General features: G+C 43.7%; 1 protein-coding gene across 1 annotated transcript; it reads right to left on the bottom strand.

The window, feature by feature from the left end:
* Positions 1–11,935: 11,935 nt before the first annotated feature.
* Positions 11,936–25,166, bottom strand: CALCOCO2 (calcium binding and coiled-coil domain 2). Its single transcript, XM_032985004.2, has 12 exons — positions 24,850–25,166; positions 21,787–21,975; positions 21,326–21,428; positions 20,842–20,975; positions 19,988–20,113; positions 18,368–18,495; positions 18,166–18,256; positions 17,277–17,399; positions 15,302–15,397; positions 14,487–14,613; positions 14,047–14,084; positions 11,936–13,522 (listed from the first exon to the last, which is right to left on the bottom strand). Exons 2-12 carry the CDS (start codon positions 21,967–21,969, stop codon positions 13,346–13,348), a joined length of 1,326 nt encoding a protein of 441 aa, XP_032840895.2. The 5' UTR covers positions 21,970–21,975; positions 24,850–25,166; the 3' UTR covers positions 11,936–13,345.
* Between the last annotated feature and the right edge of the window lie 18 nt (positions 25,167–25,184).

The following is a 25,184-nucleotide window of genomic DNA, read 5'->3' as shown; positions in this document are numbered from 1 at the left end:
GATTACAAGCAAAGTTTGGAAGAAGCAGTAACATCTTATTAGACAAATCTGTGTTCCTAGGAAAAGCAGGCAAGCGTTTAATCTCAAGACAAAAATTCAAACAAATCCAATGTATGCTATCAAGTTGGAGTATAAACTCCCCGCTGTGGAGTTTTCTTCCCAAGTTTGGTGTCCAATTCTGTTATTCATCTGAGTTTCTTCACTTGATTTATTCAACAGCAAAACATACTGTTGCATTAGGGAAACACAAAAAGATGCTTTGAAGACTTATGTCAAGCATATGAAGATGCACAAGAAAAGGTAAACACTACCCCCTCTGGGAGTAGCTTAGAAATGTTCTCTCCTTTTTACCTCTTACTACCAGTGTCTTTTTCTCTGGCAGAATTAACTCTGTTCTTGTTAATGGAATAATTTGTCAGATGCATGCATACATTATCCTGTAAATGAATGAACAAGATGCAGGGTTAGAAAGGTATTAGCCTCCTCCCTTCTTCTCTACATGATCCTGGTCACACTGCATAATGTACAAAGCATCTTAATTAAGTACAGAAGATTTAATGGCACTAAATATGATCAGCCCTATACTGATCCCATTACTCTAAAGAACCCAATAAATGAGGCTCAACAGTTTCAATTTCACTGCACTGCAATCTCATCAGCATTCCAATTCCATCACTTCTGAGAAATCAGCAGTTTCAATGGAAGATAACCCTCTTTCTCAGCCAGGCCCCATTCTACAACCACTTATTAGTAGAGCTAATTCTGTGTTGGAATGATCCAGAACTGCATACCAGAATCTTTTCCAGCCACCAGCTAAGCCACCACTTCTTTTCATAAAGAAGTAAACCAAAATATCATTTAGGACCTTCTTTTCCTTCCAAGATTTCTTAGAACTACTTTTTTTTTTTTTTTTTTTTTTCCCCCCATAATAATGCTTCATGAAAAATAGTACCAGACTAATACAGAAAGTTAATTAGGTATGTATTTATAAAATTACTAACTGTGCCTAAACTTGTATGCAGCACTGATCTGGATAATATAACACATGCTGTATTCTACTACAGAATCTGCTCAAATATTTCATGCATAATTTTGTTTATGGCACTCAGATACTACAAAGGTGAATTACTAGTATTTATGAAGTGCTTAGAGATTCTCAAGAGAAAGATGCTTTGGACAGTCGAACCATTATGACTTCTCTGTATCTCTGGTTGCTGTGTATTGAACTATCATTAACTTCTGCTAATAGGCTTGTTTACTTACCAAGCTATAATGCAAAAGGTCAGAGGATGCTCAAGTAGCAAAATGTGTAAGGCCCTCATTATAGACAAATATCCTCAGTGGGTCACAGGACGCCACCAGCACATAAATCCTCAGATCAAGCTTAAATCTACCAAGAGTAAAAGGCTGGGAAGGAGAACACGAAGCCAATTCCTTCTAAACTTGCTTGAAACACATGAACACCACCAGTAACTCATTAATTGCTATATCAAAGGTGACAAGCCTAGCTGATGTCTCTGCTGATCGACTTTTTATGTCAGGTGTGCTTCTACCATAGTCTAACCTGGTGCTGAGCTGGGAAAGGTACTTTAAAGGTCTTTTACTGGGGTGTATGTCCCTAACACTGATCAAACTAGAGCTTGGGTCTGCACTACAGCAAGTGTTCACAGGTTCTTCACTTAATTTAAAGCTGTAACTGGTCTTCGTACAGCTCAGCAAGTGTTTGAAGTTCATTTCAGGCATGAATGTTTGAAGGAAATAAACACTAACAACTTTAAGAGAGCCTATGGGTCAGTCCACCCTATCTCCTGCTCAAGAGGATCTGGTTTCCTACTTTTTCTCCAAGCCGGAAGCTCCATGTGTCCTCCCTTCCATCTCCTTTTTCCAGATGTTCACAGACTTTCATTTTTTTCTTGTAACTTTCCCTAAAAAATAATAATGAGGTCAATGCAAAGTCAAACAAATTTAGCCCATAAAATAAAGTGTGTTCTAAGGTCAACAATAAACCAAAGTAAATCAAGGTTTTGCTCCTGAAATTATTGAAAGTCTGAACTACTAGAAGCTTACAGAAGTTTTTATATTAGACTTCATTAGGGACATGACTTAAAAACTTCAATCAAAAACACTGGTGAGACACTTGTTTGGAATAGGACAATAAGGCTTAATGGGACCCATGAAAAATGAGTATCTTTTAGGTGCTCATTCACTGATGAGGCATAAAGTTTTCCTTGTTCAATTCATCTATCCTGAATGCCCTGAATTCTTGTCAAGGTAACTCTGTCTCAAAATATTAGAAGTAATTTCTGAGAAAGAGTTTACAGAAGAACAGGTAAAGTAGACATTTTTCTTTTGACAGCAATGAATTCTTTTCACAGTGATGAATCTGAAGAAAATGACCAGTGAATGCTATTTATGGCTGACCGACCACATCAAGGCAAGGCTAAACTGGATATTAAAACACCAGCACAGTGACAAAGCAGCAATCTTGAAACATGGAATGGAGGGATTACCCTTGAGATGTAGAGCTGGCAGATCATGCCCTGTCCAGGTTTTATGGCCTTCTCAGATTTGACAATGAAGATGCCTCTGCCCTGACAGCCAGAGCCAGTTTACAGATTCAAGTCTTGTGTTTCCTTGACCTGCTATTGGGCTACAAATTGTCATAACTGAGGAGGGAAAGAGAACAGAGGGACACTACAAGATTTAAGAAGCAATTGCATTAAAGCTGCTTTCTAATGTAGATTTTGTAGGCCTAGTTTTTCAAGCTGTTGCAAGAATTTTGCAAAAGTGTAACTTTAACTTAACAGCAAATAGGATTGTAAGAATATTGTAAGATTAAAGGATCAAACTAATTCCCTTTGGTCCTTTGCACTTAAAAAACCCCTAAGTGACAATTGCTTATTTTTCCCGATTTCTTTTCCAGCACTAATTTCAAACAAACTATTTGTTTTCCTCTAGCCCAGCATATTCATCTTTACCTAGTATTCAGGAGAGGCTTCTACTATGCTGGAAGCTAGCCCCTTCCGACATGCAAATATTAGAATTGAAATCTGATAGCCAAAAAATAATAGTGCCAAGAAGAAAGTCTGGCTTTAAGAAGGGCTTACTCTGCAGGAAGACACTGAGAAAGAAGTTTAATTCTTTTGAGAGGAGCTTTACCACCCTGCTCATGTTCCTAGCCAACAAATATTTCCTACAGATCTCACTCCTTCCAAGGAAGTGGATAATTTTCTGGGGAACGAAGTCCAGGGGAAAAGGAAACCATAAACAAATATTTTGATCTTCACCTTTTTGATTGCAAAAAAAAATACAGGGATCATCATATGCATATAGCCTAACCAACTCACACTCATAAGTACTTGATTATTTTTTATTTCCATTAACTGTTCTGTTGAGACGGTGTAATCTGCCCAGCATGCTGTTCTCTTGCTCCCCAAAAGCCATCCCCACTAGCAGGTCCACGCGCTGCATCGCAGACCAGAAGCAGTTTCAAGAGAATGCAGATTTGTAATTTCAAACTCTGTTTCGGCTCAGAGGGAGATGTAGAATCGCTGTTCAATTAGACTTCAGCAATCGATCAAGGTGGATTGCTTTTGCTCACTGTGGATGTATTATTTACAAACTGCCTGCTTTAGATCATAATCTGGGCAATTAGTCATAAATGACTACCAAACAAACCGACAGTTTTTGTTTCAGAAGCTTCATACTAGCTAGCAATAACTGCTAGAACAAACAGTCCCATTGATATTTCTGATGAGTGGTGAAAAACAAAGATTCCTGGAATAAAACTCTGAATAATGCTTTATTTGCATTGGGAACAGAGCCATTTACAGTGTTTCATGTTCTTCTCTCAAGGCACTAATCCAGAAAATACTGGCAAGAGCTCACAGACATATTAAGTTTTGACTTCTTGCCTAACTTCAGTCATTGTGGGAGAAATATGTATAATGATCACAAGCTAGTACTTCAGAAAGATTAAACATTGGGGATAGTACATACTCGCAAAGAGCAAGTGTTAGAACAACAGGGGACACTCCGGGGCCAATAAAGAAATACTCTAATGGCTGGTAGCACATGTCTGAAGTCAACTGCGTCAATGGGAGAATTCTGAGACAGGCTGCCAAACTTTCTGCAAAACAAGACACACAGACACTAAGGCTTTTGATTTCTAACAATTCAAGTGCTATGTTAATTCTGTGACCCCTGTGCAAATGTACATTTACTAGCCCTTTAGGGATTGACTACACCACAGTTATTTTGGCTTCCCCAGTCAGGAGGCAGTAGAAATGATCTCCCAACGCTCTGTTCCTGCGCCAGCAGACTCTACAACCCAACAGACTCGTCTACAGCTGCAACACAACTTTTGGGGCACTTTTTTTTTTTTTTTTTTTTTTTTTTTTTTCCCTCCCCCCAAGGTTTACATCCCTGCACTTGTCACACGGGACTTGGAGTTAATCCATACCAGGGGGAGACTCCCCAGGCAGGGACTGGCTGCCGGGAGCAGCCTGACAGAGACCGCCATCTCCCGTCAGGCCCGGAGGCACCGCTGAGCTGGGAGCAAGGGGAGCTCGCACCCCCCCGGGGGCAGCGGCAGGGCCGAGCCGGGAGGGCCGGTGTCTCCACGGCGCTGGCGAGCAGCGCGACCCGCAGCCCGGCCCGGGGTGCCGCTGAGGTAAAACACCAGCGGAAAACCCGCAGGAAGCCGAGGGCGGCAGACCCCAACCCTTCCCCACCTTCTGATTGGGCGAAACGACCTGCATTACCCCCCTCTCTCCCCGCCCCTTTATTAACATATTGCCGCTCCATTGGGCCAAGCGGCCAGAGGGGGCTCTGATTGGATGAAAACCACAAGGGGAGGGGAGGGGGCGGGGGAAGTGTTGTCACGGCAACAAAGGGATGCACTGGCTTCAGGGGCGTGCGCCGGAGTTGCGCATGCGCCTTGTAGCGCTCCCGGCCGCCTTTCCCGCCCCCAAACCAACGGCCGCTAACGGCCCCGCCGGGTCAAGGGGGGGGCGTGGTTTCGCTTGAACGGCCACAGCCAATCGCAGCGGTGAGCACCGGAGTGATTTGAATATTGAAGGCGGGGCGCAAAGGCTGCGCAGGGGGTTCTGGGAGGTGGTGGTGAGGCGCTGGCTGAGGGAGGGCTTTGTGAGGGCTTTGTGAGGGGGGGAGGGAGCGTTTCCTTGTCAGGGTTTGTCGTTTCTCCTCATGGCCGGGCGGGATCCTGTGGTACAAAACCCGTCCCTACCTCAGAGCCCTGCTCCCCCTCTGTGGGCAGGCTTCATGTGGAGGTCTGGCAACGGAGGGCTCTGCCTTTGAGCTGCTGTGGCTTGCGGTTTTGGGGGGGCCAGGAGGAGGGAGGTGAGTGGGTGTGAGGTCTGCAATAGCTTAAGGTGACAGAGTTACTGACAAAGCGAAATGTGGATCCCCAAACAGCAATGGGCATACAGGATCTTCCCATCAAGAATTTATTTGTGAGGCAATAAACCTTGTCGTGAGATCCAGTGCAGCTGGTTGGATGGGATTTCAGGATTTGGTTTTAAACGGCCAGAAGTTTGCAAGTTGCTCTGCACCAGATCCATCCGTGCAACCCTAACTCTGCACTAATGGTAGTACACAGAGCCTAGAGCAACCTTGTCTTAAATGGGCACGAAATTAATCCTAAATAAATGATGAAACAAAATTGCCAGCCTTGGGAAGCTGAAATGAGAATCCAAGGTCTGTTGGTGTTGCTGACACAATGGGTAGTGCCATTTACATCCAGAATTTGCAACAGTTGTAGGAATTCAGTTCCTGCTGCCATGGAAACAGACTGCTAAAAATGGAGCAGGTTGTTCTAAGCTAATTGTTCAACACACACAAAAAAGCTTGGATTCTCTTTTCTTCTTGTGATACTGATTCCTTTAAACTAACCTGCTCCATTTCCATGGCAGCCAGCAGCAGATTTACTAGAATTCATTTTAAATTTTACAATCCTGATGTGTCATAAGGTTAAGAGTTCTCCAACATTTTATATAGAATTAAAGATTCAGTGAGCTCCTCAGATTTATTTGTGCAATCTGTAGCATACTCAATATGATGCATTCAAGTGATATATAGGTATATATAGCTTTTACATTAAAGCAATGTATTCTTCTCTTCTACTGCTTGTAAACACAAGGATTGGAACCTTTACTGAGAGTAAAGTTTTCATTCAAGATCCTGTAATGATGCATCTAGTCTATCTTTTGTCTCTCACTGGGCCACATGTTTTAGGATAAAGTGCAAGAATCTCATGTTTAGGGGTTGTTTTAGAAAAGTTCACTGAGAAATATGATTTAATATCTCTTTGCAAATTAATGTATTTTGCAAAATGTTTGTTAGGACTGTAACTCTGAGTAGTATAAGATTTCTTCCTTTAAGAGCAGAGGGGCATGCTAGTTGGTAGCTTGCAAGAAAGTCTGAGTGTTTCCATTTTGCGTGATTTGTTAAAAAAACCACCAGTGTAAAGCAACAATAACATTTCATAGTTCTAAAAGGACAGAATACAGGTCATTAAAATTATCTTATGCTAACAGAAAAGGAACTTCCTGAGGTGTAAAAAGCACTGAGCTGCCTAAAAAAAATACTAATGTTCTCTGTTTCATATAATGAAGTCCCTCTTCCAAACCTTTCCTACATTTTGGATCAGATCTATCCTAACAATGGCCCTCTTTAAGGAAAGATTGTCAAGTCTAATGACTCCATTAAGGCAAGCGTGGGTTCATATATACTGCTACAACCAAGTAATAACTCTTAGGAATTAAAAATCCATATGGCTCTCTCAGCTGTACTACATAACATGTGCAGCTGCTCACAAAAATATTGTTATTAAAAAAAGAATTAACTACCCTGTATGGCTTACAAAACTGCAACTTATTGTTAAATAGAAACAAATTTAGTGTAAAAAATGTTCAGAATCTTCACGCTGACCATCTTTTTTTGTCTTTTTCATTGTCATTATTTGTTTCTGGTTGCATTTAGATGCTGTAATCATGACCAAGGCCCCACAGGAATACACATTATAAAAGCACATGCAATATTCTAGTCTCATCCTGTTACCAGGGAAAGGAAGCAGGCAGGGGATGAGACGTACAGATGTAAGTGCCTCAGGGCTTGAGTTATCAACTCACTCTCAAAGCAGCTGCTCCCACTGGCGAATCTCTTATGGATCAGTAGAGGAGAAGTACAGCCCGATGAACCCCACCAGGTTTTTGAGGCTGGGAAAACCATTGGGAAGGGTTAAAAACTCCCTGGAGTCTGAAGGGCATCAATCCCTTTTGGCAGCCATCCATTTTTTCTCCATCCTGGCTCACTTCTTGTGCTGTTCAGCTTTTCTCAAAATGAATGTTAAATCTGGTGAGGGAAAGGGGGATTATGCCACAAATTTTCTGAGTGACTTTGGCCAAATTCCTTCATGTCTGCATAACTCTTTCCCTGTCTGTAGCATAAGGGTAATATTTAATTAGAACATAAGTCTCATAAGGCCTCCTTTGGAGCTTGTCATGTGAGGTTGTAATGTGAAAGAAGCTATATTTAATGTCATTAATTTAGGATTTGTGTTGCTGATGGCTTTGCTGTATTTTAGGCTCTCAGCGCCAGACTAGTAATTATTTAAGACTATAAGCCCTGAGCATTCTGAAGCCAGTAGAAGCCTTGTCACCAATGTAATTTTAATTTATATTACATGGTAATCCAAGATGCAAGCCTACATTTAAGCCTAAACTGACCTTGCATACAAATTTTAATGAGCGCTAGCACCTCAGAAGCCGAAGAGTCCACATGATCTCTTAAAATAGGCCCCCGTGCAGTCCTGTCTGCTTTGTGAGTGGAAGGGGCACAAGCATGGCTGTGCCAATCATAATATATTCCATAATATCATATAACCAACGGAGGATGTATAAGTGAGCTCAAGTTCCTTCCGAGAAGGCTTTGCTGGTGCATGCAGCAGGGTGCTGTGATCTGAGCAGGTAGCTGCGCTACAGATACTCAGGGGATGACTAAGTCAAGGGGCATAGTTTGTAGTAACCCACTTGCTGGTCAGATCCAGTGAACTACAGAAACATTGCTGCTTGGATCAGGACACAATGTCAAATTTTCCCTGAAGGTAGTTTGGACTGGCTGGGAAGGTTAAAAAAAATGCATCTTGAAAAGGCAAGTCCTCTTTGCCTGACAGCAAGAGGCAGCCTATGCAGTACCACCGCACTAGCTCTACCACTTAAAATGTGATCAAAACCTAACAAAACCCTCTACTTGCTGAGATTTACTGCTTCACAGACCAACGGAGCGAAATGTAAACTGCGATACATCCGTCTTTATTCCACAAGCATCCCTGGTTCTGTTATTCCCCTCTCCAGTCCCCCCGGATGAATAGCCCTTGCCCCTCGCCACGCTGAATAGGCCAGGTGACTCCGAAACTGGCCACCCAGCAGATGCTTCCGCAGTACCAACTGTTCTGAATCCCCCACCCCATCTCCAGCTTTTTTTTTTTTTTTTTTTTTTCCCCTCCTTCCCCCCGTGTCCTACCAATCTAGGCTGCCTGGCACATGCTGCAAGCTGCAGTCCCACTGGAGTGATATTGTGATGGAAATGAGGGAGGGGATGCAGGCAGAACTGCACAGATTTACAGCACTCTAAGGGTTTCCATTAAAATCCTTGACAACTTGTTATTTATGAGTAGACCAACAGCTCTTCTAATATCCAGGGCCTAGACCCCATTCACTTCAATAATGCTGGTTTGGAATAAATGAGCCAGAGGATGGAAACCAGTTCTGTTAGTATAATGGAGGAGGCTAATAGCTGTTTAGAGAAAACAACTGATGTAATTCTGGGACCCAATCCTTTCACCAACAAAACAATAAGCGTTCGATTCTTCAGTGCATTTCACGTAGTGATTTAATTCAGTACAAACAGGGTGATAAATGGCGGCGTTTGGATTTCGTGCCGTTATATACCCACTAAGCACTCTCTATTTGTACTAGTGCACTAGAGATAAAGGGACTAATTGACTTCTGTGCAAGCAGGGATAGGTCAGTCTGGATCTCCCCAGCAGAACAAAGATAAAGAAGGTGTCCTTACAAAATAATAGGAGCAACAAAACCCCCTTCTGCATAAGAGTAATATCTTCATTTTTCAGTCTCACAGGGGCCTGTGAGCATTTCCTTTTCCCCACCTAAATAATGGTGGCAGTCTGTTTAAGTGTCGTTTTCAAATTTTTTTTTCCACCACTTCCTTCTCTGCTCTCTTCCGCTGCCCAACACTGACATGCCAAATACAGAAGCAGCTCCGCTTACGAAGCACAGGACTGATCCCTGAAATAAGGACTTCAATGATGAAAACACTTTAAACTCTAGATGTGCATTATGCTGCTGTAAAGAATTATTGATCTCTTCCGCCATGTCTTAAAATCAAACTGACAAGTTGATGACCGAGTATATCCGCTCCATTGCTGGCTTGTACATGGATTTCCTTTTCCTTGGTTCACCTGCATCTTGTCTGTTTATGTGCCTTTTCTCAGGAATATTTTTATTTCCTTTCAGCTTCCTCTGCTCTTGACGGGAGCCTCATTGAGATGATGTGGAGAGAAGCAGCAGCAGTGCTCCCAGACTGTGTTCTGCTCCATGCCTCTGCCTCCCCCTTGTCTGCACCCTGAACCTCAGCACTGTGTTTTTGGAGGAGATGGACAATGCTGAAGGTCCAAATTGTTCTGCAGGAAAAGGAAAGAAGACATGAATAGATGAGGAGGAACCAGGAGGAGAACGAGTGGAGGAAAGAGGCTGTTCAAGTGAGGAAGGGGACTGTGGCTGAACAGTTGGGAATTGCTCCCTGAAAGAAGCTGAGCCACCAGTCGGTTATTTCAGCAACCTTTCAGATACTCTGACTTTCAGGGCTGAAATAGTTTGGGAATCTGGAATCTGTAACCACTTCCCTTGTGGCCAACCTCTTTTTTCTGCACCAAAATAACTTTTCCTGGGCAAAACAAACTGACATCAATTGGTATGTGATGCCCTCCGTGACCACAGTGAACAGGCTGTCTTTGCAGCTGAAAGAAGTTATCATCTAGTTTGCATTTTACACATACAAAAACATACCTGTTAATTGGAAAACAATGTGCTGTAGACAGGGACAGATATATTCAAAATATACTCTGTGTGAATAGGAGAGAAAGGGAAGAACCAGCTTCTTGGAAAAGGAAAGCAAGGTGTCTGACAAAAAGTGAGGGAGAAGCAAAAGGACCAAGCAAAGGGTGAAGAGCTCTCTGAGGCTGAATGGTTTTGCCTGGAGAAGGGAACAGAAAATGTTACGCTGCATCTGAGCAGTTATCGCTGATGGAGAGCAAACTGGACCTGTTCCTGAGCTGGACCAAACAGATAAGACCTGTAAAGGTTTAAAAATATGTATATTCACAGAGATTTGGCCCATGAAGTATGACTTCTTCCTTTTAGATACATTTCTAACAAATGCCCATTCAGATGCCATATCAGATTGGGTAGAAATTGTGCCAAACCCTCACTGTCCCCTTTGAAAATTTATTTCAAGGTCCTAATCCACTACATATCAATGTAATATTGGATCTCGTCCAAAGTATAACTATATCTAATTATCAGCCATTTGAGCTACTTCTGTATTAAACCATAAAATTGAGATAGGATTCAAACCTCTTATGATTCCAAAGGCTAAATGCAGCAGTAACATAAATAATGCTGTAAATTACAAGCAAAATGAAAACTTGGTCAGAAAATATATGATGTAATTTGTGCTTACGGGTAAATTGGTCCCTAGATGCCCAGGATAGGGAAGGTATGACCTGCATCAGGCCAAAGGATATGGCTGGGAGTCTGAATCTGTGCCATTATTACAGAAAAAAAATGACATACCTTAAAATACTTCAAAAAGCCAGCATCTTCTTGAGATTTATTGCAGTCTGACCCCCTCTGCTGGTCACCCGCTTGTGTCCCGGAGCCGGCACCTCAGCGTAGGCACCGAGATTTGTAGAAATGCTAGGAGCAGGCAAGTGGAAAGTGATGGGTACCTGTGTAAAAGGGATGGAGAGGCAATTCGGGAACACCGACGCTTGGCACCAGTAGCTCAAGGACATAGATAGCACCGGGACATGGCCAACCCCAGGTGATCGGGTTTGGGTTTAGGATACGAGCTGCTAAAGCCGGTACTAGCAACAGTGTAGAACGGAAGGAGGTCTGATTGATAACTGGCATTTGGGTGAACTACCAGGTTTTTAGTAAAAACTGCTTTTGTGTCTCTCCACATTTGATTTGCTTCTGTCAAGATGCAATGTAGTAAAAAAAGAAAAATGTAATTTACCATGAGGTTGTGGGGGGAAGCATTTTCTTGGAAAACAATGGTACTTTTCCTGAGAAAACAAGTGTTCAGTTAAAAATGAGCCCCATTTTGATGGGATGTTTGATTGTCAAAATTGGGATAAAGCTATGCCAGGAATGTTGATACACTATAGTAATCAATAATATCAAAACATGTACAATACCAAGTATTTTTTTAAATAATGTTTTATCATTCCAACTGAGGAGGTTTTCAGCTTTTTTTTCCTAGCCTTGGGAAAAAAGGTGTTGATGCACCGGACATTCCTATGAGCCAGAAGAAATTCAGCCAACTCTAGGTTTTTAGATCAGCACTACTGGGAACAGATATAAACAGAGATCCCATACAGCTCATTTGACTTTCCTGATTCATTCTCATTATCCCATACTATCTTTGGCCTCTATGATATATTCCCATGCTGTGAGGAGCCACTGAAGATCAACCAGTCAAATATCTGCTTTCTGTTAAACACGCTCTCCCTACCTGTAGGGATATCGTGTTGCATGCTAAAAGTTATTCAGAGAGGTGCTTAAGTACTTGGTTAGAAGCCTCAGCAAGTAATGGAAAGCCTGCAAATAGCTTCAAGACCCCATCAATTCTTTCACTTTATTAAGAATGAACAGACATACACATCTTTTTCAAAGACTTTATCCATACAGCTTTTATTTTTGTTTGCTCTTACTTTCTTTTACAGGTTTTTTAAATAATGCTTACCAGTATGGTACATCTCAAGACAGAAATACTTTATTTAGACCTAGATTGATAAAAAGCTTGTGTAGAATCAAAACAGTAAAATATTTTAAAATCTTTGTTACTCTAAATATTCTTAAAACTCTGTGTAAACTTCTTAGAATTTGCCATTGCTTCAGATATTCAGCAGGAAACACAAACTAATACAGCTGGATAATAAATCTTCCTCCATTTGTGTTTGCATGGAAAAAAAAGAGCTGCTACCATAAATTGAAAATCCCAATGCAGAAATAAAAATAGTAACTGGATAATCTGTGCACAAAGCATTGTAATATCCCAAGGCACCTAGTTTAGAATCACAATGTTTTAGTTTGAGAACAGTCTCTTCTTGTTAAATCAAGAAGGCTTAGGAACATAAAAGAGAAATAATCTAAATTCATAATTTCCTTTAAATGAGGATGCCCAGTTTCTGACTGAGAGGCTATTTATCCTCTGTGCTGCCAAGACAACTCAGCTACTGCCTTCCTGTGGGCCCTATACTATAACGACCTTCCCTGTTTCAGAAATCTCAGGTTTTCCTCATCCTGAGATGGATGAAGAAAACAGTGAAGGTGCCTCACCCTAGGATAAGCTGTGCTGCCTACGTCGCTGGAAGGAGGGCCCTAGACCTTCAGATCTGCAAACAGATATTTGGTTTCTTTATAAATATCTATCTTTCACTTGTTTTACAACTGATGGTAAAAAAAGAAATGTATTTTTATTTAGACTTTTTAAACTTAATAATTAATTCTGCATTCCAAAAGTTAATCAGGACTGCAAATATGATTACACAATGTTTCTGGTCTTTGGTTAGCAATCACAGTGATATATTAAAGAATAAATCCATTAAAATAGAGAGGTATCAGCCAAGTACAGAAAACTGCTACACTACACCCCATCACTTGGATTCCTACCTGAATGAACAGTTACATGGCCAATCCTGTTCTACAGAACTGGTACTGCATTTGACTAAATTACTAATTACAGGGTTTGTAACTCATTTAACAAGCATATGTACTTGGATCCAAGACAGAGAACTTAAGTTTGATGATGGTGATTCAGTTTCAGGATGTGGATGGCTGACCTGATTTACGTGTTAGTCATATGCTGCATGGAACAGAAAGCTCAGAATTATAGTACTAGTGGCATAGTCAGTCTTGTCTGGGTGATCTTAGCATGAATTAAGCCAATACAGTGCTTTTGGTCTATTATATACTGTGGCCTCTGCCAACTATTCTACAGAGCAGATAAAAATGCAGAATTATTCCAGGCCATGACAAAACATATGGTCATCAAACACCTGCTTATTGGACTTATCAAAGGTCTCACTGCAGAGTGGGCACTCCAGAAGATGGCTCTGCACATGGGCCTCATACTGGCTTGTTTCAACATCTTCAGGAAATACTTCATTGCACATGGGGCATTTCCTTAAAGAAGCCTGAAGTACAGAAGAAATGCAAATAAAGTCAGTTAAAAAATTATATTGAAAGGGAAAGAACAGAAAAGTTTAGTAGCCAGGTGTTACCACTTTTGGATAAGTCAGTCTTACTTCTAACACTCAAATTTTCAAATGTCCCCAGGCTTCTCTAAATAGCACTTAAAAGTCAAAAGCTTCTCTAAGGTACTCCAGCTTTCCATCCTACATAGCACATGTCCATGTCTCCAGTATGAAATAAGGTATTCAGCAGCTGCATGCTGCTCATTCTGACATTAGATGCTGCCAAAAGCTGGTCCTTAAAGATTAAAGTCAACAGTTTCCTTTCTCTTCCTTAAGACATACAACTCTTATTAATTCTACCTATTAAACATATATGGCTCCATTTTGTTGTCCACTATCTTACCAGGACTAAACCAGTACATAGATAATTGGCTACAGAGCTGAATTTGGAGCTTTTTATTTCAAACCACTAATTTGTGTCCATAAACCACTAATTCATGACCAGTTGTGTCCACTTTACTTACTATGTCTGCAGCTCTTGCCCCCAGGTTTGCTCCTGCAGCTGGAAAAAGACAAAGTCAATTTAGCCACAGCAAAATGATTAACAATGTAATGTGCTGATAACTAGTAATTCTTGAAACATGAGGATGTGGCTCTGGATCTAAACCTCTATATTTAGGACTATGGAAACTGGACATAAGCCACAGAACTAGCTGTCTCACAGCTGAATAAACTAGCTAATAGGTGTCTCTCTTGGCAGAAAATAAACAGGCAGCTGATCACTTAACTCTTAACACCTGGCAGCATTTTGCAGCTGCCAAGTCATCTGCACATATGCAAAGCTGCACAGAGGTGCTGATAATAATGTCTTTTCTACAGCATTCAATTTGAGAGGGAGGATAATTTGCTGAGACTTTAACTGCCATGTATTTGTGGTTTCAGACCGAATGCCAAGTAATCTCACCACAATATGGATTTCCAAACAGAAGGCCTTCTACTTCAGGAGCTGGAATTGGAGCTTGAGCTTGTGAAGAAACCTTTCTAGCCTGCGAGAGATGTCTCAGGAGTCTGTCATTCTCTTCCCTTAGTTTCTGCAAAGGGACAGAAGGTCAGAATGAATTTCCAGAAGCTCAGGAGCCCATTTCAGAGAAAAGTCATACTTTGCACTAACATAGATGCTTTTGTATCAGAATCAAAATTGCTCTGAACTTCTTTTAGGTAGCTCAGTGTTAGTCCTGCCGGACTGAATGGGAAAGTGAGGTAAGGAAGGGCAAGGATCTATTCTGTGGCCTGCTCGGAGAGGCAGACAAGATGGTCACAACAGAGTAATACCCTTTAAAAGACAGAATACTGTACTGAAGTCACGCAGAGTAAGGAACAAAACTGAGCAGTCATTGTTTAGACCAGACAAAAACACTATGTCCACTTAAATGAATAAGTCCATTCCTTTCAGTGGTGTCAGAATTAAGCTAACATTAGGAGTTTTTGAAAATCCCCACGCTGTTATGGGTCAACTAGTCTGTTCTGTGGTGGGGGAAAAGGTGCAAGTTTTTGGACCCTTCCTCTTAGGCTGTACAGACGTGGCAGCAACAGCATGCTGCAAGTGTACACACACAGTCATCCAAACGTGCTGCAGGCAGCCTGGCTTTAGGTGATGGTCCATGTGCAAGCGTAATTAGTGATCTGTTTAGAAGGGTTATTAGAATTGAACACTAGACTGGGAGGTTAGTGCCATATTCAATACAGGAGAAAGGCGAGGGAGTTGTGCCAGGTTCTCACCTGATTTTGCTCATCAGATTTATTCTTTTTTGCCTGCAAAATCTGAAACAAGTGCTTCTGCTCCTCAAGTTCCTTCATTAAGTCGAGGTTTTGTTGCTATGAAGGAAGAGTGTTATTTGGTAAAACATGGGAAACTGGCAAATAAAACAGTGACAATTCCAGTTCTTAGAGCTGCCTCATGCTGCGTTTGTTACCAACAAATAACCCTTCACTTTCAGTGGGAATCTTACCATTTCATAGTTTGTCACCTAGGATACCTCCAGGTCACCACTCACACTCTGTATTTTCATTACAATGTGTGAGATGACACATGACCTCTGAAGGGGACATATGACAGGTCAAACAAAGAGGGAGGTTGAAGAAAAGGAACACATACAGCTGAAAGATCCACCCTGGCAGGTGAGAGCTATCTGAGTGTGCTGGGTTTCCTGCTGCTGTGAGACTTGCATTGACACTGGAGAGCTAGTACATCCTTAGGAATTAATCTTGTAGCTGACTCTTGAATTCAATCAGTAAATTAGATCAGCTAGAGTACTTAGGGATTCTGCAGTTATTCCCAAAGTATCATTCTGAGAGTCCTGAACATTTGGCATCACAGTGGAGGTAATCACATCATCTATTTTAGGCATCTAATTTTCAATGCCAAAGTGAGAGTAAAGCCTCCAAAAGCTTCCTGAGTAGCACATACAGAGAGAGAAGCACCTTTAGAAGGTCACTCAGGGCAACAGGCTCAAGATAATGTGACAGCCTCCGTCATTGCCAGTGATGGTTTCTTCAGTAGAAAGAAATGCCACAGCATGCTGCCCTTTTATATCTTTCACATTCCTTCAAGGAGAGATTTCCAGTGCTGAGGTTTGTGGATTACTTCTAAAAGGTCGGCAGAAGTTCCCTAAGAAAAGCAAGCCTTCTGCCCGTAAACTTAAATTTGTTATACATATAGTCATCTGCAACACCACAGGGAAACTCTGATGGTTCTGCAAATCGAAAGAAGGTGGAAATGAGTGCTCTGGGTGAATCTCAGCTCCCCTGCACAGGTACCAGCAAGTTCCATACAATACAGCAGAGCTCTGTGCTCAACGCTTTTAGGACCATCTCCCCAGCTGCACGCCCAGAAATGTTGGGCACCTGCTCATTTTGCAGTGGGACAAAGTGAGAGTTTGGCCTCTGACCCCTTCAAGTTTTCCATGCAATGTTCAAGCTCCTGATTTTGCTGCTTCTGCACAGAAATCCCAGATTTTCACAAGTGGAGTTGCAAAGAGGTCGGAGAAGGATGTGGGGAAGAGCATCAAACTACAGAACAGAAACTCTGTGTTGTTTACAGCTTATTTTGGAGAATTCTGAGCATACTGCATCTATTTTAATAAATAGATTATTAAATGCTAAATTTGAGATATTAAAGATGACAAAGAGACAAAAACATCAGAAGGAAGAGAAGAACAGCAAGGTTGCTGCCTCACACCAACTAGTAGTCAGCTTCCTGTTGGAGGTAAAATTAACAGCATATTGTCTGGGCAGATTTAGGGTAACTTGTTTTATTCACCCATAAATTGCAGTCCCGAAACAATTTTGCTGAGATACAACTATTTGCAATGAGACAAATATCAATCCTGAATTCCCACTGATTTACTTTATGCCTTGAGCTGACTCAAGAGAGATCAAGACAGAGACTGAATTTCCCTGCTAAGGAGAATCAGAATTACAATGTCTAGCTATACAGATGTTTCTCCCAAAACTAAAATATATGTGTATGCTACAACAATATACGTATACTATAAGAATCTGTCAGATGGCGTGTTCACAGAACCACTTATGAGGACATCCACACCACCATGGACATTTCTCTTTCTGTCATGGAGTCTGTCGTCTCAGATTCTTGTAAGATTGAGCAACATTTGTACCCGCTCATTGCCAAGAATGCCTCAGGTCTCTCTGCCCTGGCTCCCCCAAGCACTGTGATACTCAGGAAAGGCTTTACCTGTTGAGTTCTAGTCTTTTGTAACTGGCGATTCTCCTCCTTTAAGCTTTCAAGCTGCTTTGTCTTGTCATTGTCCATTTGAGACAGGTTTTCCACTTCTCTCTCATAATTCAACACCCGAGACTAAGGAGAAAGAAGAGTGTGCAAAAAGTGAAAATCAAACAGCACAGGCACCTTTTGCTGCAGAAGGCAAAGCTCCAGAACCTATGGCTGCTTAATTTTTTTTTTTTTCCTGCAATATTTTTCCATTAAAACCTTTTTAGAAACTGAGAATAGTTACATGGGGATATACTGGAGCTGATGTATTCATCAGAACACAGTACTCACTCATACGTTCTCTGAAGAGCTTAATTTCAACATGACACTTCTAGTGTGGGAAGTCAGAGGACAAAGAGAAAAAGAGACTCTTTAGCCAGACAGTTAGGCCATCATTCTGCATCTCCCATGTCCCAGACCTAACAACCAAGCTATTCTCACAGTCTACCTTCACCCTTCACATACCTTCCAGCTAAGAAGTCTTGTTTTCAAAGTATTGAACACAATTTTGGAATGTTTTTTAAAACAGAAGTGTTTTCTGCCTGAATCCTTAGCTAGCAGGAGGTAAACAACAGTCTGATTTTGGTCAATTTAATGAGCATGCAAAGGGGATGTTTTTAGGGAACAAAATCCTTACAGTTTCTCTTAACACATCCCCCTCTCTACCCTTCCTTCCAGAATACAGCTTCCTCAAGGTCTCCTGGAGGTCAAATCAAATCACATCTTCCTAAAGAAGCCATGCAATCAAACAAGAAACTCATACACCACATACTTGCTCAATTCTGTCAGAGGGAAACTGATTCTATCACAGACAGTTCATAAAAGCAAAGGAGGGCTGCTGTATGCTTGCTACCTGCAGCTGATCCAGGTGATCCAGGGCTGTTTTCAGTCTGGTTTCCAGGTGTTCCTTGTCAGAGGTCACACTCCGAATTTGCTCTTTGAGTCTATTCAGAACAAATCAAAACACACCATACTTTCACAGAAGGAAATTTAATCCACAAAGGCAAGGTGCTTACATGAAATCCTGTTTTGAGATATCCTGTAAATACACTTACTGGTGCAGTTCTGCCTCCCTGCAGTCATCCAGCTCCTTTAGATGTTTATTTTCATTTTTCAGGGAATTCAGCTCCAGCTCCAGTTTCTCCGTGTTGCTCCTTAGAGACTCTAAACTGTTCTGCAGCTCCTGAAAATCACAGTGAGGTTGACAGGAGGTAAACAGGACCCAAGCAATAGTCCTGCTCTGCACTGGAGCTGCAAAAACCCTCAAATGCAACACTGCCAGGCAGCCTATGGGGAGGAGGAAAATCTCTCCCTTTGCATGCTGACTACTCTTTTAGACCCCTGTTGTGGTTTGAGCCCTGAAGGCAACTGAGCACCACGCAACCGTTCACTCACCCCTTCCCCCTCAGTGCTGGGAAGGAGAAAATGAAGCCAAAGGTTCCAGAATTGAGATAAGGACAGCAAGGGGTGACTGACAATTACAGTCATGGGCAGAAAACAGACTTGTTAGGGGAAGAAAAAGAACATCACTTTTAATTAAAACACTGACAAAACCCAACGCTTAACAGAGAAGGTGGGACAGTGAGAAGTACCACCACATCCCAAACCCACCTCCCCCCACCCCTCCCTTCTCCTGGGGCTCAGCTCTGCTCCCGATCTACCTCCTCCTCCCCAGCAGTGCAGGGGAAGGGGAATGGGGGGGGTTATAGTCAATCCACTGCTTCTTCCTCCTCAAGAGGGGGAGGGGGCACTCTGCATTTTTTACCCCTGTTCCATGTGACTCCCCTCTCATGGAAGACAGTCCTCCACAAACTTTCTCTGGCATAAGTCCTTCCCACAAGCTGCAGCTGTTCCTGTGCTGATCTGGCATGGGTCACCCCCAGATGTTGCAGTCCTCCCAGCGCTGAACTACACCAGCGAGGGCTTCTTCTCCCCCCAGAGTCCCAGCTTCCTTTAAGCACAGATGCCTGTCCCGGTGTGGGCTCCTCCACAGCCTGGCCCCTGCTCCACTGCAGACCTCCGTGGATGGGGGTGGCTCTGGCCCATCCAGGGGGGTCTCTGCTCTGGCACACCTCCCCCGACATCCTCCTCCTTCTTTCCACTGACCCTGGTGTTTGCATAGGTGTCCTTCTTGTAACTCCTCCTCACAAGTCCCAACCCCTCTCAGGTTCCCCCTCTTAAATATATTATAGCAGAGGTGCAGCCACTGTTGCTGATCAGCTCAGCCCTGGCCAGACGTGGGTCTGACTTGGAGCTGGGGGGAGCTTTTGAAAAGCTTCTCACAGGGGCCACCACTGTAGCCCCTGCTCTCGCTACCAAAAACCCCACCCCACAAACCCAGCACAACCCCACTTCATTTATTTTAATCCCTGAGCAAAACTGAAGAAGGAAAAAATAATGATAATGTGATTTCAGGACAGCCTACAAAACATTTTTGAGCACTCTCCCTCCTGTATGTTCCTGGCTCCTGAGTCTGAAGATGTCTCTTGTTCATCATTATTGTTCTTATTGCAGGAGAGGTGTTGTACAATTTGGTAAAGGATTAAACAGATAATATGGGGAGACACCTCTTTAATTTTCTCCTGGAAGCATACAGTGGAACAAGACCTGACTTGGTCCTTTTTCATCTTTCAGACTTACAGCTTCTGATTTATTATATTAACTTTTTTGTTTACCTGTGTCTTCTTGAGTTCTTCCTGCAGATCCATGTTTTGTTTTTGGAGACCAGCATGGCTTGCTTTCAGCTCCTTATTTTCTTTAAGCAAATTTTTGTTTTGTAGTTCAATCTCTTCCACTTCTCCCTGGCAAGCAACGAAGTTGTTTGGTCATAACAGATGCCCTGAAAAGCTACATTCCAAATAGCACAGTGCAAAGAGCAAAGAAAGATAAGCCCTGCAAAAGGGAACACTGTGTACCTCTTCATGCTTTCACTACTAATGCAGCCCAGACTGCTACTTCCCTCTCCCCAGTCTCCCCAAAGCTAACCATCAGTCCAATTCTTGAACACTGAGCACATACTACCCCGATCTTTGGAGATGCTCAATGCCCTCTGTGTCCACAGAATTCAGCAGAGGCAGAGCGTTGGGGCTTTTTGAAGTTCATTAAATTAGGATCATGTGTACAGCGTAGTCATTGACAAAAGGGCTGCACACAAGACACTGCAAAATAAGGAGTGTTTGGCTTCACAGCACCTCAATTACTGTCCATGTGTGTGTTCTTACTCCCATCTAATGGCAGGCTGTTTCCATGAAAAAGATATTTTCATGTAAAAATATTCAAAATGCCCTGAAACACTATGTATTAAGTCGCTTCCTGTTATAAAAAGCTCACAATCTAAATGATAAATGGCAGGTAGAGAAACAAAGGCTGACCAAATTTGTGTGACAGATCAGTAGCAAAGCCAAGAATAGAACCCAAGTCTGCTGAGTTCTAGCTCGGCATCCAGTTTACCGGATCACTCCATGTGAGCAATGAGCAGATGCCAATAAAAGCAGAGGCAGCAAAAAGCAGGGGAAGAGGGGACACATACCTGTGTGGTAACCACCAGGATGTCATCCTCGGTCTCTGCTCTGAACTGGAAAGGCACACTAGCTCCCCGGACCACACCATCCTGGTCGACATAGCAGAACTGGTAGTATTCATCATCTTTCGGTAGGTAGTAAGCTTCAAAGAAACACAAGAACCCCGTCACATGCAGCTTATAATTATTCAAGTCTCTTAACTATAGCACAGAAAGTGAGAACCTCAGAAAACTGAGACATCCTACTTCAGTATTGTTCCTGCACCGTTAGTAATTCCTTGTGGCAGTGATAAGAACAATACCACTCAGTCAGGATGGCAGAATTTAGCAGGTTAAAAATTTTGTGATTAAGTCTCCCAAGGCATGATCCTACAGATATTCTGTAATTCTGAATGTAATGGTTATTAGTGGCAGCAAAGTGGGAGTCTGCATGTGCATGCCGGTGTGTGCATGTGCACGTACATTCCCTGAGTAACCCAAGATCCCGACTCACCTTTGAACTGGATCTGTTGCTGCACAGCAGTATCGCTGTGGCTATCACCGGGCAGAGGAGCCCACATGAATGTGTAATATTCCCGTGTTGTTTTCCATCCCACCTGCAACAGCAAAATTGTTATATGGCATCACTCGGTTCATGTTTATCCTATGGTAACGGGACCATATTTCCACATAGATCAGTTACTGGGAGGACTTTTGCATCGATATCCTGACTTCTAAGAGTTGTGGTCTATGCATGGAAGAATTATCAGTGTTTGATTAGCCTTGAAGCTGTTCAGATCACAACAGGTCTGGCACTTTGTCTTTAGGCACAATAAAGATGTTCGATTACACAAGGTTATTACCGAAAAAAAAAAAAAAATCCCTAACCCTATTCAATCAAAGCCCAAGCAGTTCGTTTCTGCCCGATGCTGCTTTCTCATACTTGGCACATCTGGCTTCACAGTATTCACTTACCCTGAAGATGCCCACCCAGTCCTTCCCGCGAGGAACTATGTTCTGTGTGAGGGTATAATAACAGGTTATGTCTCCTCCAGGAACATAAAATTTCTCCACATTGTTAAAGACGACCTGGGAGAAGTGGCAGTTGTCTAAGAGGACAGCAGAAGTGGGAGGCTCGTCGGAGGCCTCATCCATCATGGAAGTCTACAAGAGGAAAGAACAAGGGGATTATCTAATTTTCAGATGCTGCCAATGTAGTTGGGTCCCTGAAGGGTATGAAGGGGTATGGCTTGGGAATGACATAGCTGTAAGGTCCAAAACCCTCTACGCACACACCAAGGTTTCTCAGCAAGGCACTCGACCTCACTGGCGTCCCTGCCACTGTGGCCAGGCTGCTCCTGACATCCACGGCAGCCTGCAGATCCTCTTTAGCAGACATGTCTAAGATTCTCTCATCTGACTGCTGCTTCCCAGCCACAGTGCCTGGTGCTCTGAGGCTGCCAGTGTGGCACAGCAGCCTCTCTCCTGCATGGGAGCCCATGAACCAAACCCGCTGACTATCCCACAGATCTGCTATGTGGGAGAGGCAGGGGTGCCTTGCAGCAGCGGGGGCACGCGTGCCTGCTGGTGGGATCCCATGCTTGAAGACCCTGCTGGAACGTCAGCTGTCCCCACGTGCAGCCTCACATCAGGTTTTTAATGCGATTTGCCACTCCCGGCCCATCCCCAGTGTATGTAGTTAATGTGGGGGTGCGTCAGCTCTTCTGAAATCTGGAGGCTAGCATATTGCTTGAGAAGAGAGGTTTTGCTGTATCAGTGAAATGCTCCGACGGTAGTACAAGACAAAAATAGCAGCTTACAATCTATCATGCTAGGAGCTCCGAGCCTCATGCAGTCCCAGCCCTAACACACTCCACCTTCACAGGCCGACCGTGGTGAGACACACAAGACACACTCGTGCTGGTGATAAGCAAACTCAATGACCTCCCTGTCTTCTGCATTCAAATCCAACACAATGACTTGACCTCCAGTTACAGTATCTTTCATCTTCAGCTTCCTTGCTCCAAGGGAAGAGAGGTACCTTGCTAAGCTCTGCTCCCATGGAAGAGCACAAACAGAGGAGATCCTGGTTAAGCAGGTTCTCGTAGTTCTGTCTCACAAGCCTGTGTCGTGAGGCATTTATAGCCTTGCTACTCGTGACTGCTACGCTGAAACTGCAAGACGATTCTCAGTATCGAAATGAATGTGTTGCATGACAGCAGGGTCAACAAATAGCATTCAAGCTTTCTGCATCAGTCATCTATACAGAAAACTTTGCAGTGCATTGTGACAAATCACACAACATAAATCTCTAGTGGGTGCATCGATCAAGAGTATCCAAACCACCAGGAGCCTAGGCAGGACTGGAAACAGAACACTAAATCACGCTCTGTGCCATTACGCCTTGCAGGCAGCCAGGCTGCAGCCCTGGCAAACTGTCAAGGGGCAGATCACTGTGGAGAAAGCCCTGTTGCCAATCCTGGACAATTCAATTCCAGGAATCCAAAGCAAAACCTTCACAGCTGATCTTAGTGACAGCAGCAGCGAGCAAGGACTGACATCAGAACAGAGGGAAAGTTCATCATGAACAACCATCTCACTGGAACATGTCAGGTCATCTCCAATCCAGAAGTTGCACATGGAAATGAAGTCCCTGGAACGGTTTTGGGGTTTTTTGTGTTTTTTCTTTGTTTGTTTGTTTTGTTTTTTTTTCTTTTGGCATCACCCAGGAGATCATCTGTATTCTGTGCCAAAGAATAGCCTGAAATGCAGGCAAAAGTTTAGATGGGGATTGCAGGGCTGTGCTCGGAAAGGAAAAGGTATCCATAGCTGGAAAGAGTGGTGGTAACTGCACTGACACAGGCTGTCTTGGGAGCACAGAGAATTCCTCCTACTAGGAGCAGAAAGCTGGGCAGACCATAAAAATAGATGTGGTGCAATCCTTCAAGCCATCCAGGGCTGCAGTTTCACTTTTACTTATCTCAGTAAAGGATAGGAAATGGCATGTGATTCATCTAAGCCTCAGTCTTTATCTGGCTGATGTCAAACTTTCCTACCCTGATGTGCATTTATGGTTTGCAGTTCCCAAATGGCAGAGACCTCTTGCCAGCCACTAGACAGGAAAAAAACAAAGAAAATAAAGCTTCGGGACAGGACACAAGCCCTTGCTGCCACAATGCTTAAAAGTAACTTGCAAAGAAAATGGAGAGTCAGTGCCTGAATGCAGCAAAACTATGCATTCTGCTGCTGCTGCACACACAAAAAAAAAAAAAAAAAGTTGGTTTTGGTGAAAATACTTGTGATCTTGAAGGAAAACAAACCCAGAGGCCCGGCAGAGTGCGCTGATGGCAAAGTTTGCAATTCACTTCCAGGAAAAGATGACAGGAAGTAGAGGGCGGAGGACATTTTATTAATGTTGATATTTTTGTTACGCGTGCAGCTCGGAAGTGATCTGCGAGGCAGGAGAGGCCCCGGCGAGGCTGCTGCTGCCGGAGAGCCAGGGACAGCTGCACCTCCGGGGTGATGATGATTAAGAGGCAGCTGCAGCCCGGCACCGAGCTAACGAGGAATCGTTCCAGCTCATACAGAATAAATAACGTTTCCTCCGGTGTTCACGGCTCAGCCTCTCTCCGGAGAGATTTTTTATTTTTGTCCTTTTATTTCGCTGTTGCTGTTTCTTCTTTCATTAACCTGCAGCGCCCCGAAGATGCAGAAAACCACAGATTTCCCCCTTTCGCAAGCGAGACCAACTTCCAGCCGCGGTTGGACACCAGATGGAGCGGGCACCGTGTCCTACCGGGGGCCCCGTTTGCATCCCCCGTGGGCGTCGGGTTCCGACGGGTGGCGGGGAGTGGACCGGGCTGTCGTGTGTGTCCCCCTCCCCCCAAGACCGGGAAACGAAAGTGAAAGTGTCACCCCCACTTCGCAGCGAGACATCATCTCCCCTCCTCCCCCCTCCCGTTGAGCCCCAGGGGGGAACATCAGACTCCGGGAGGGAGGGGACGGGACCCAGTCACCGCCACCCCCCACCTCACTCACCGAGAGGAGCTGCTGGAAAGCTCCGAGGCTGCGGGGAGGAGATGGAGGAGCAGGAAAAGGCGGAGCTCCCCCAGGATACCTCCCCCCGCCCGCGCTGCTGGGATTTGTAGGCCGGTGCGGAACTTCAAGTCCCAGGACGGCGTTGCGGCCCTGGGGATGCCCCTCCGGTCGTTCTCCTCCTCCAGTGGGCCCAGCTTCCCTCGGCTCACCCAGCGGCTGAGGCTGCAGGTACCGGGGCACGGAGCCGGGCCTCGCCCCCTCCCCGCGGCAGCGGCACTGAACTAGCGCTGCTCGGCCACCGGACGCTTGAAACAAATCGCGAGAAAACGTTTTAA

This window comes from Tyto alba, unplaced genomic scaffold, assembly GCF_018691265.1.
Source record: "Tyto alba isolate M040663 unplaced genomic scaffold, T.alba_DEE_v4.0 Super-Scaffold_12, whole genome shotgun sequence".
Lineage (NCBI taxonomy): Eukaryota > Metazoa > Chordata > Aves > Strigiformes > Tytonidae > Tyto > Tyto alba.
This window is presented reverse-complemented; position numbering and strand designations above follow the sequence as displayed.

Bases quoted from the DNA above. Each gene is read 5' to 3' on its own strand.
- CALCOCO2 (XM_032985004.2), bottom strand. From the start codon at position 21,969: ATGATGGATGAGGCCTCCGACGAGCCTCCCACTTCTGCTGTCCTCTTA. The intron at 20,976-21,325 runs GTGAGTCGGGAT...GTTTCTTTGAAG, and splicing joins GCAACAGATCCAGTTCAAAG to CTTACTACCTACCGAAAGAT. The intron at 13,523-14,046 runs GTAAGTAAAGTG...TCTGTACTTCAG, and splicing joins GGGCAAGAGCTGCAGACATA to GCTTCTTTAAGGAAATGCCC.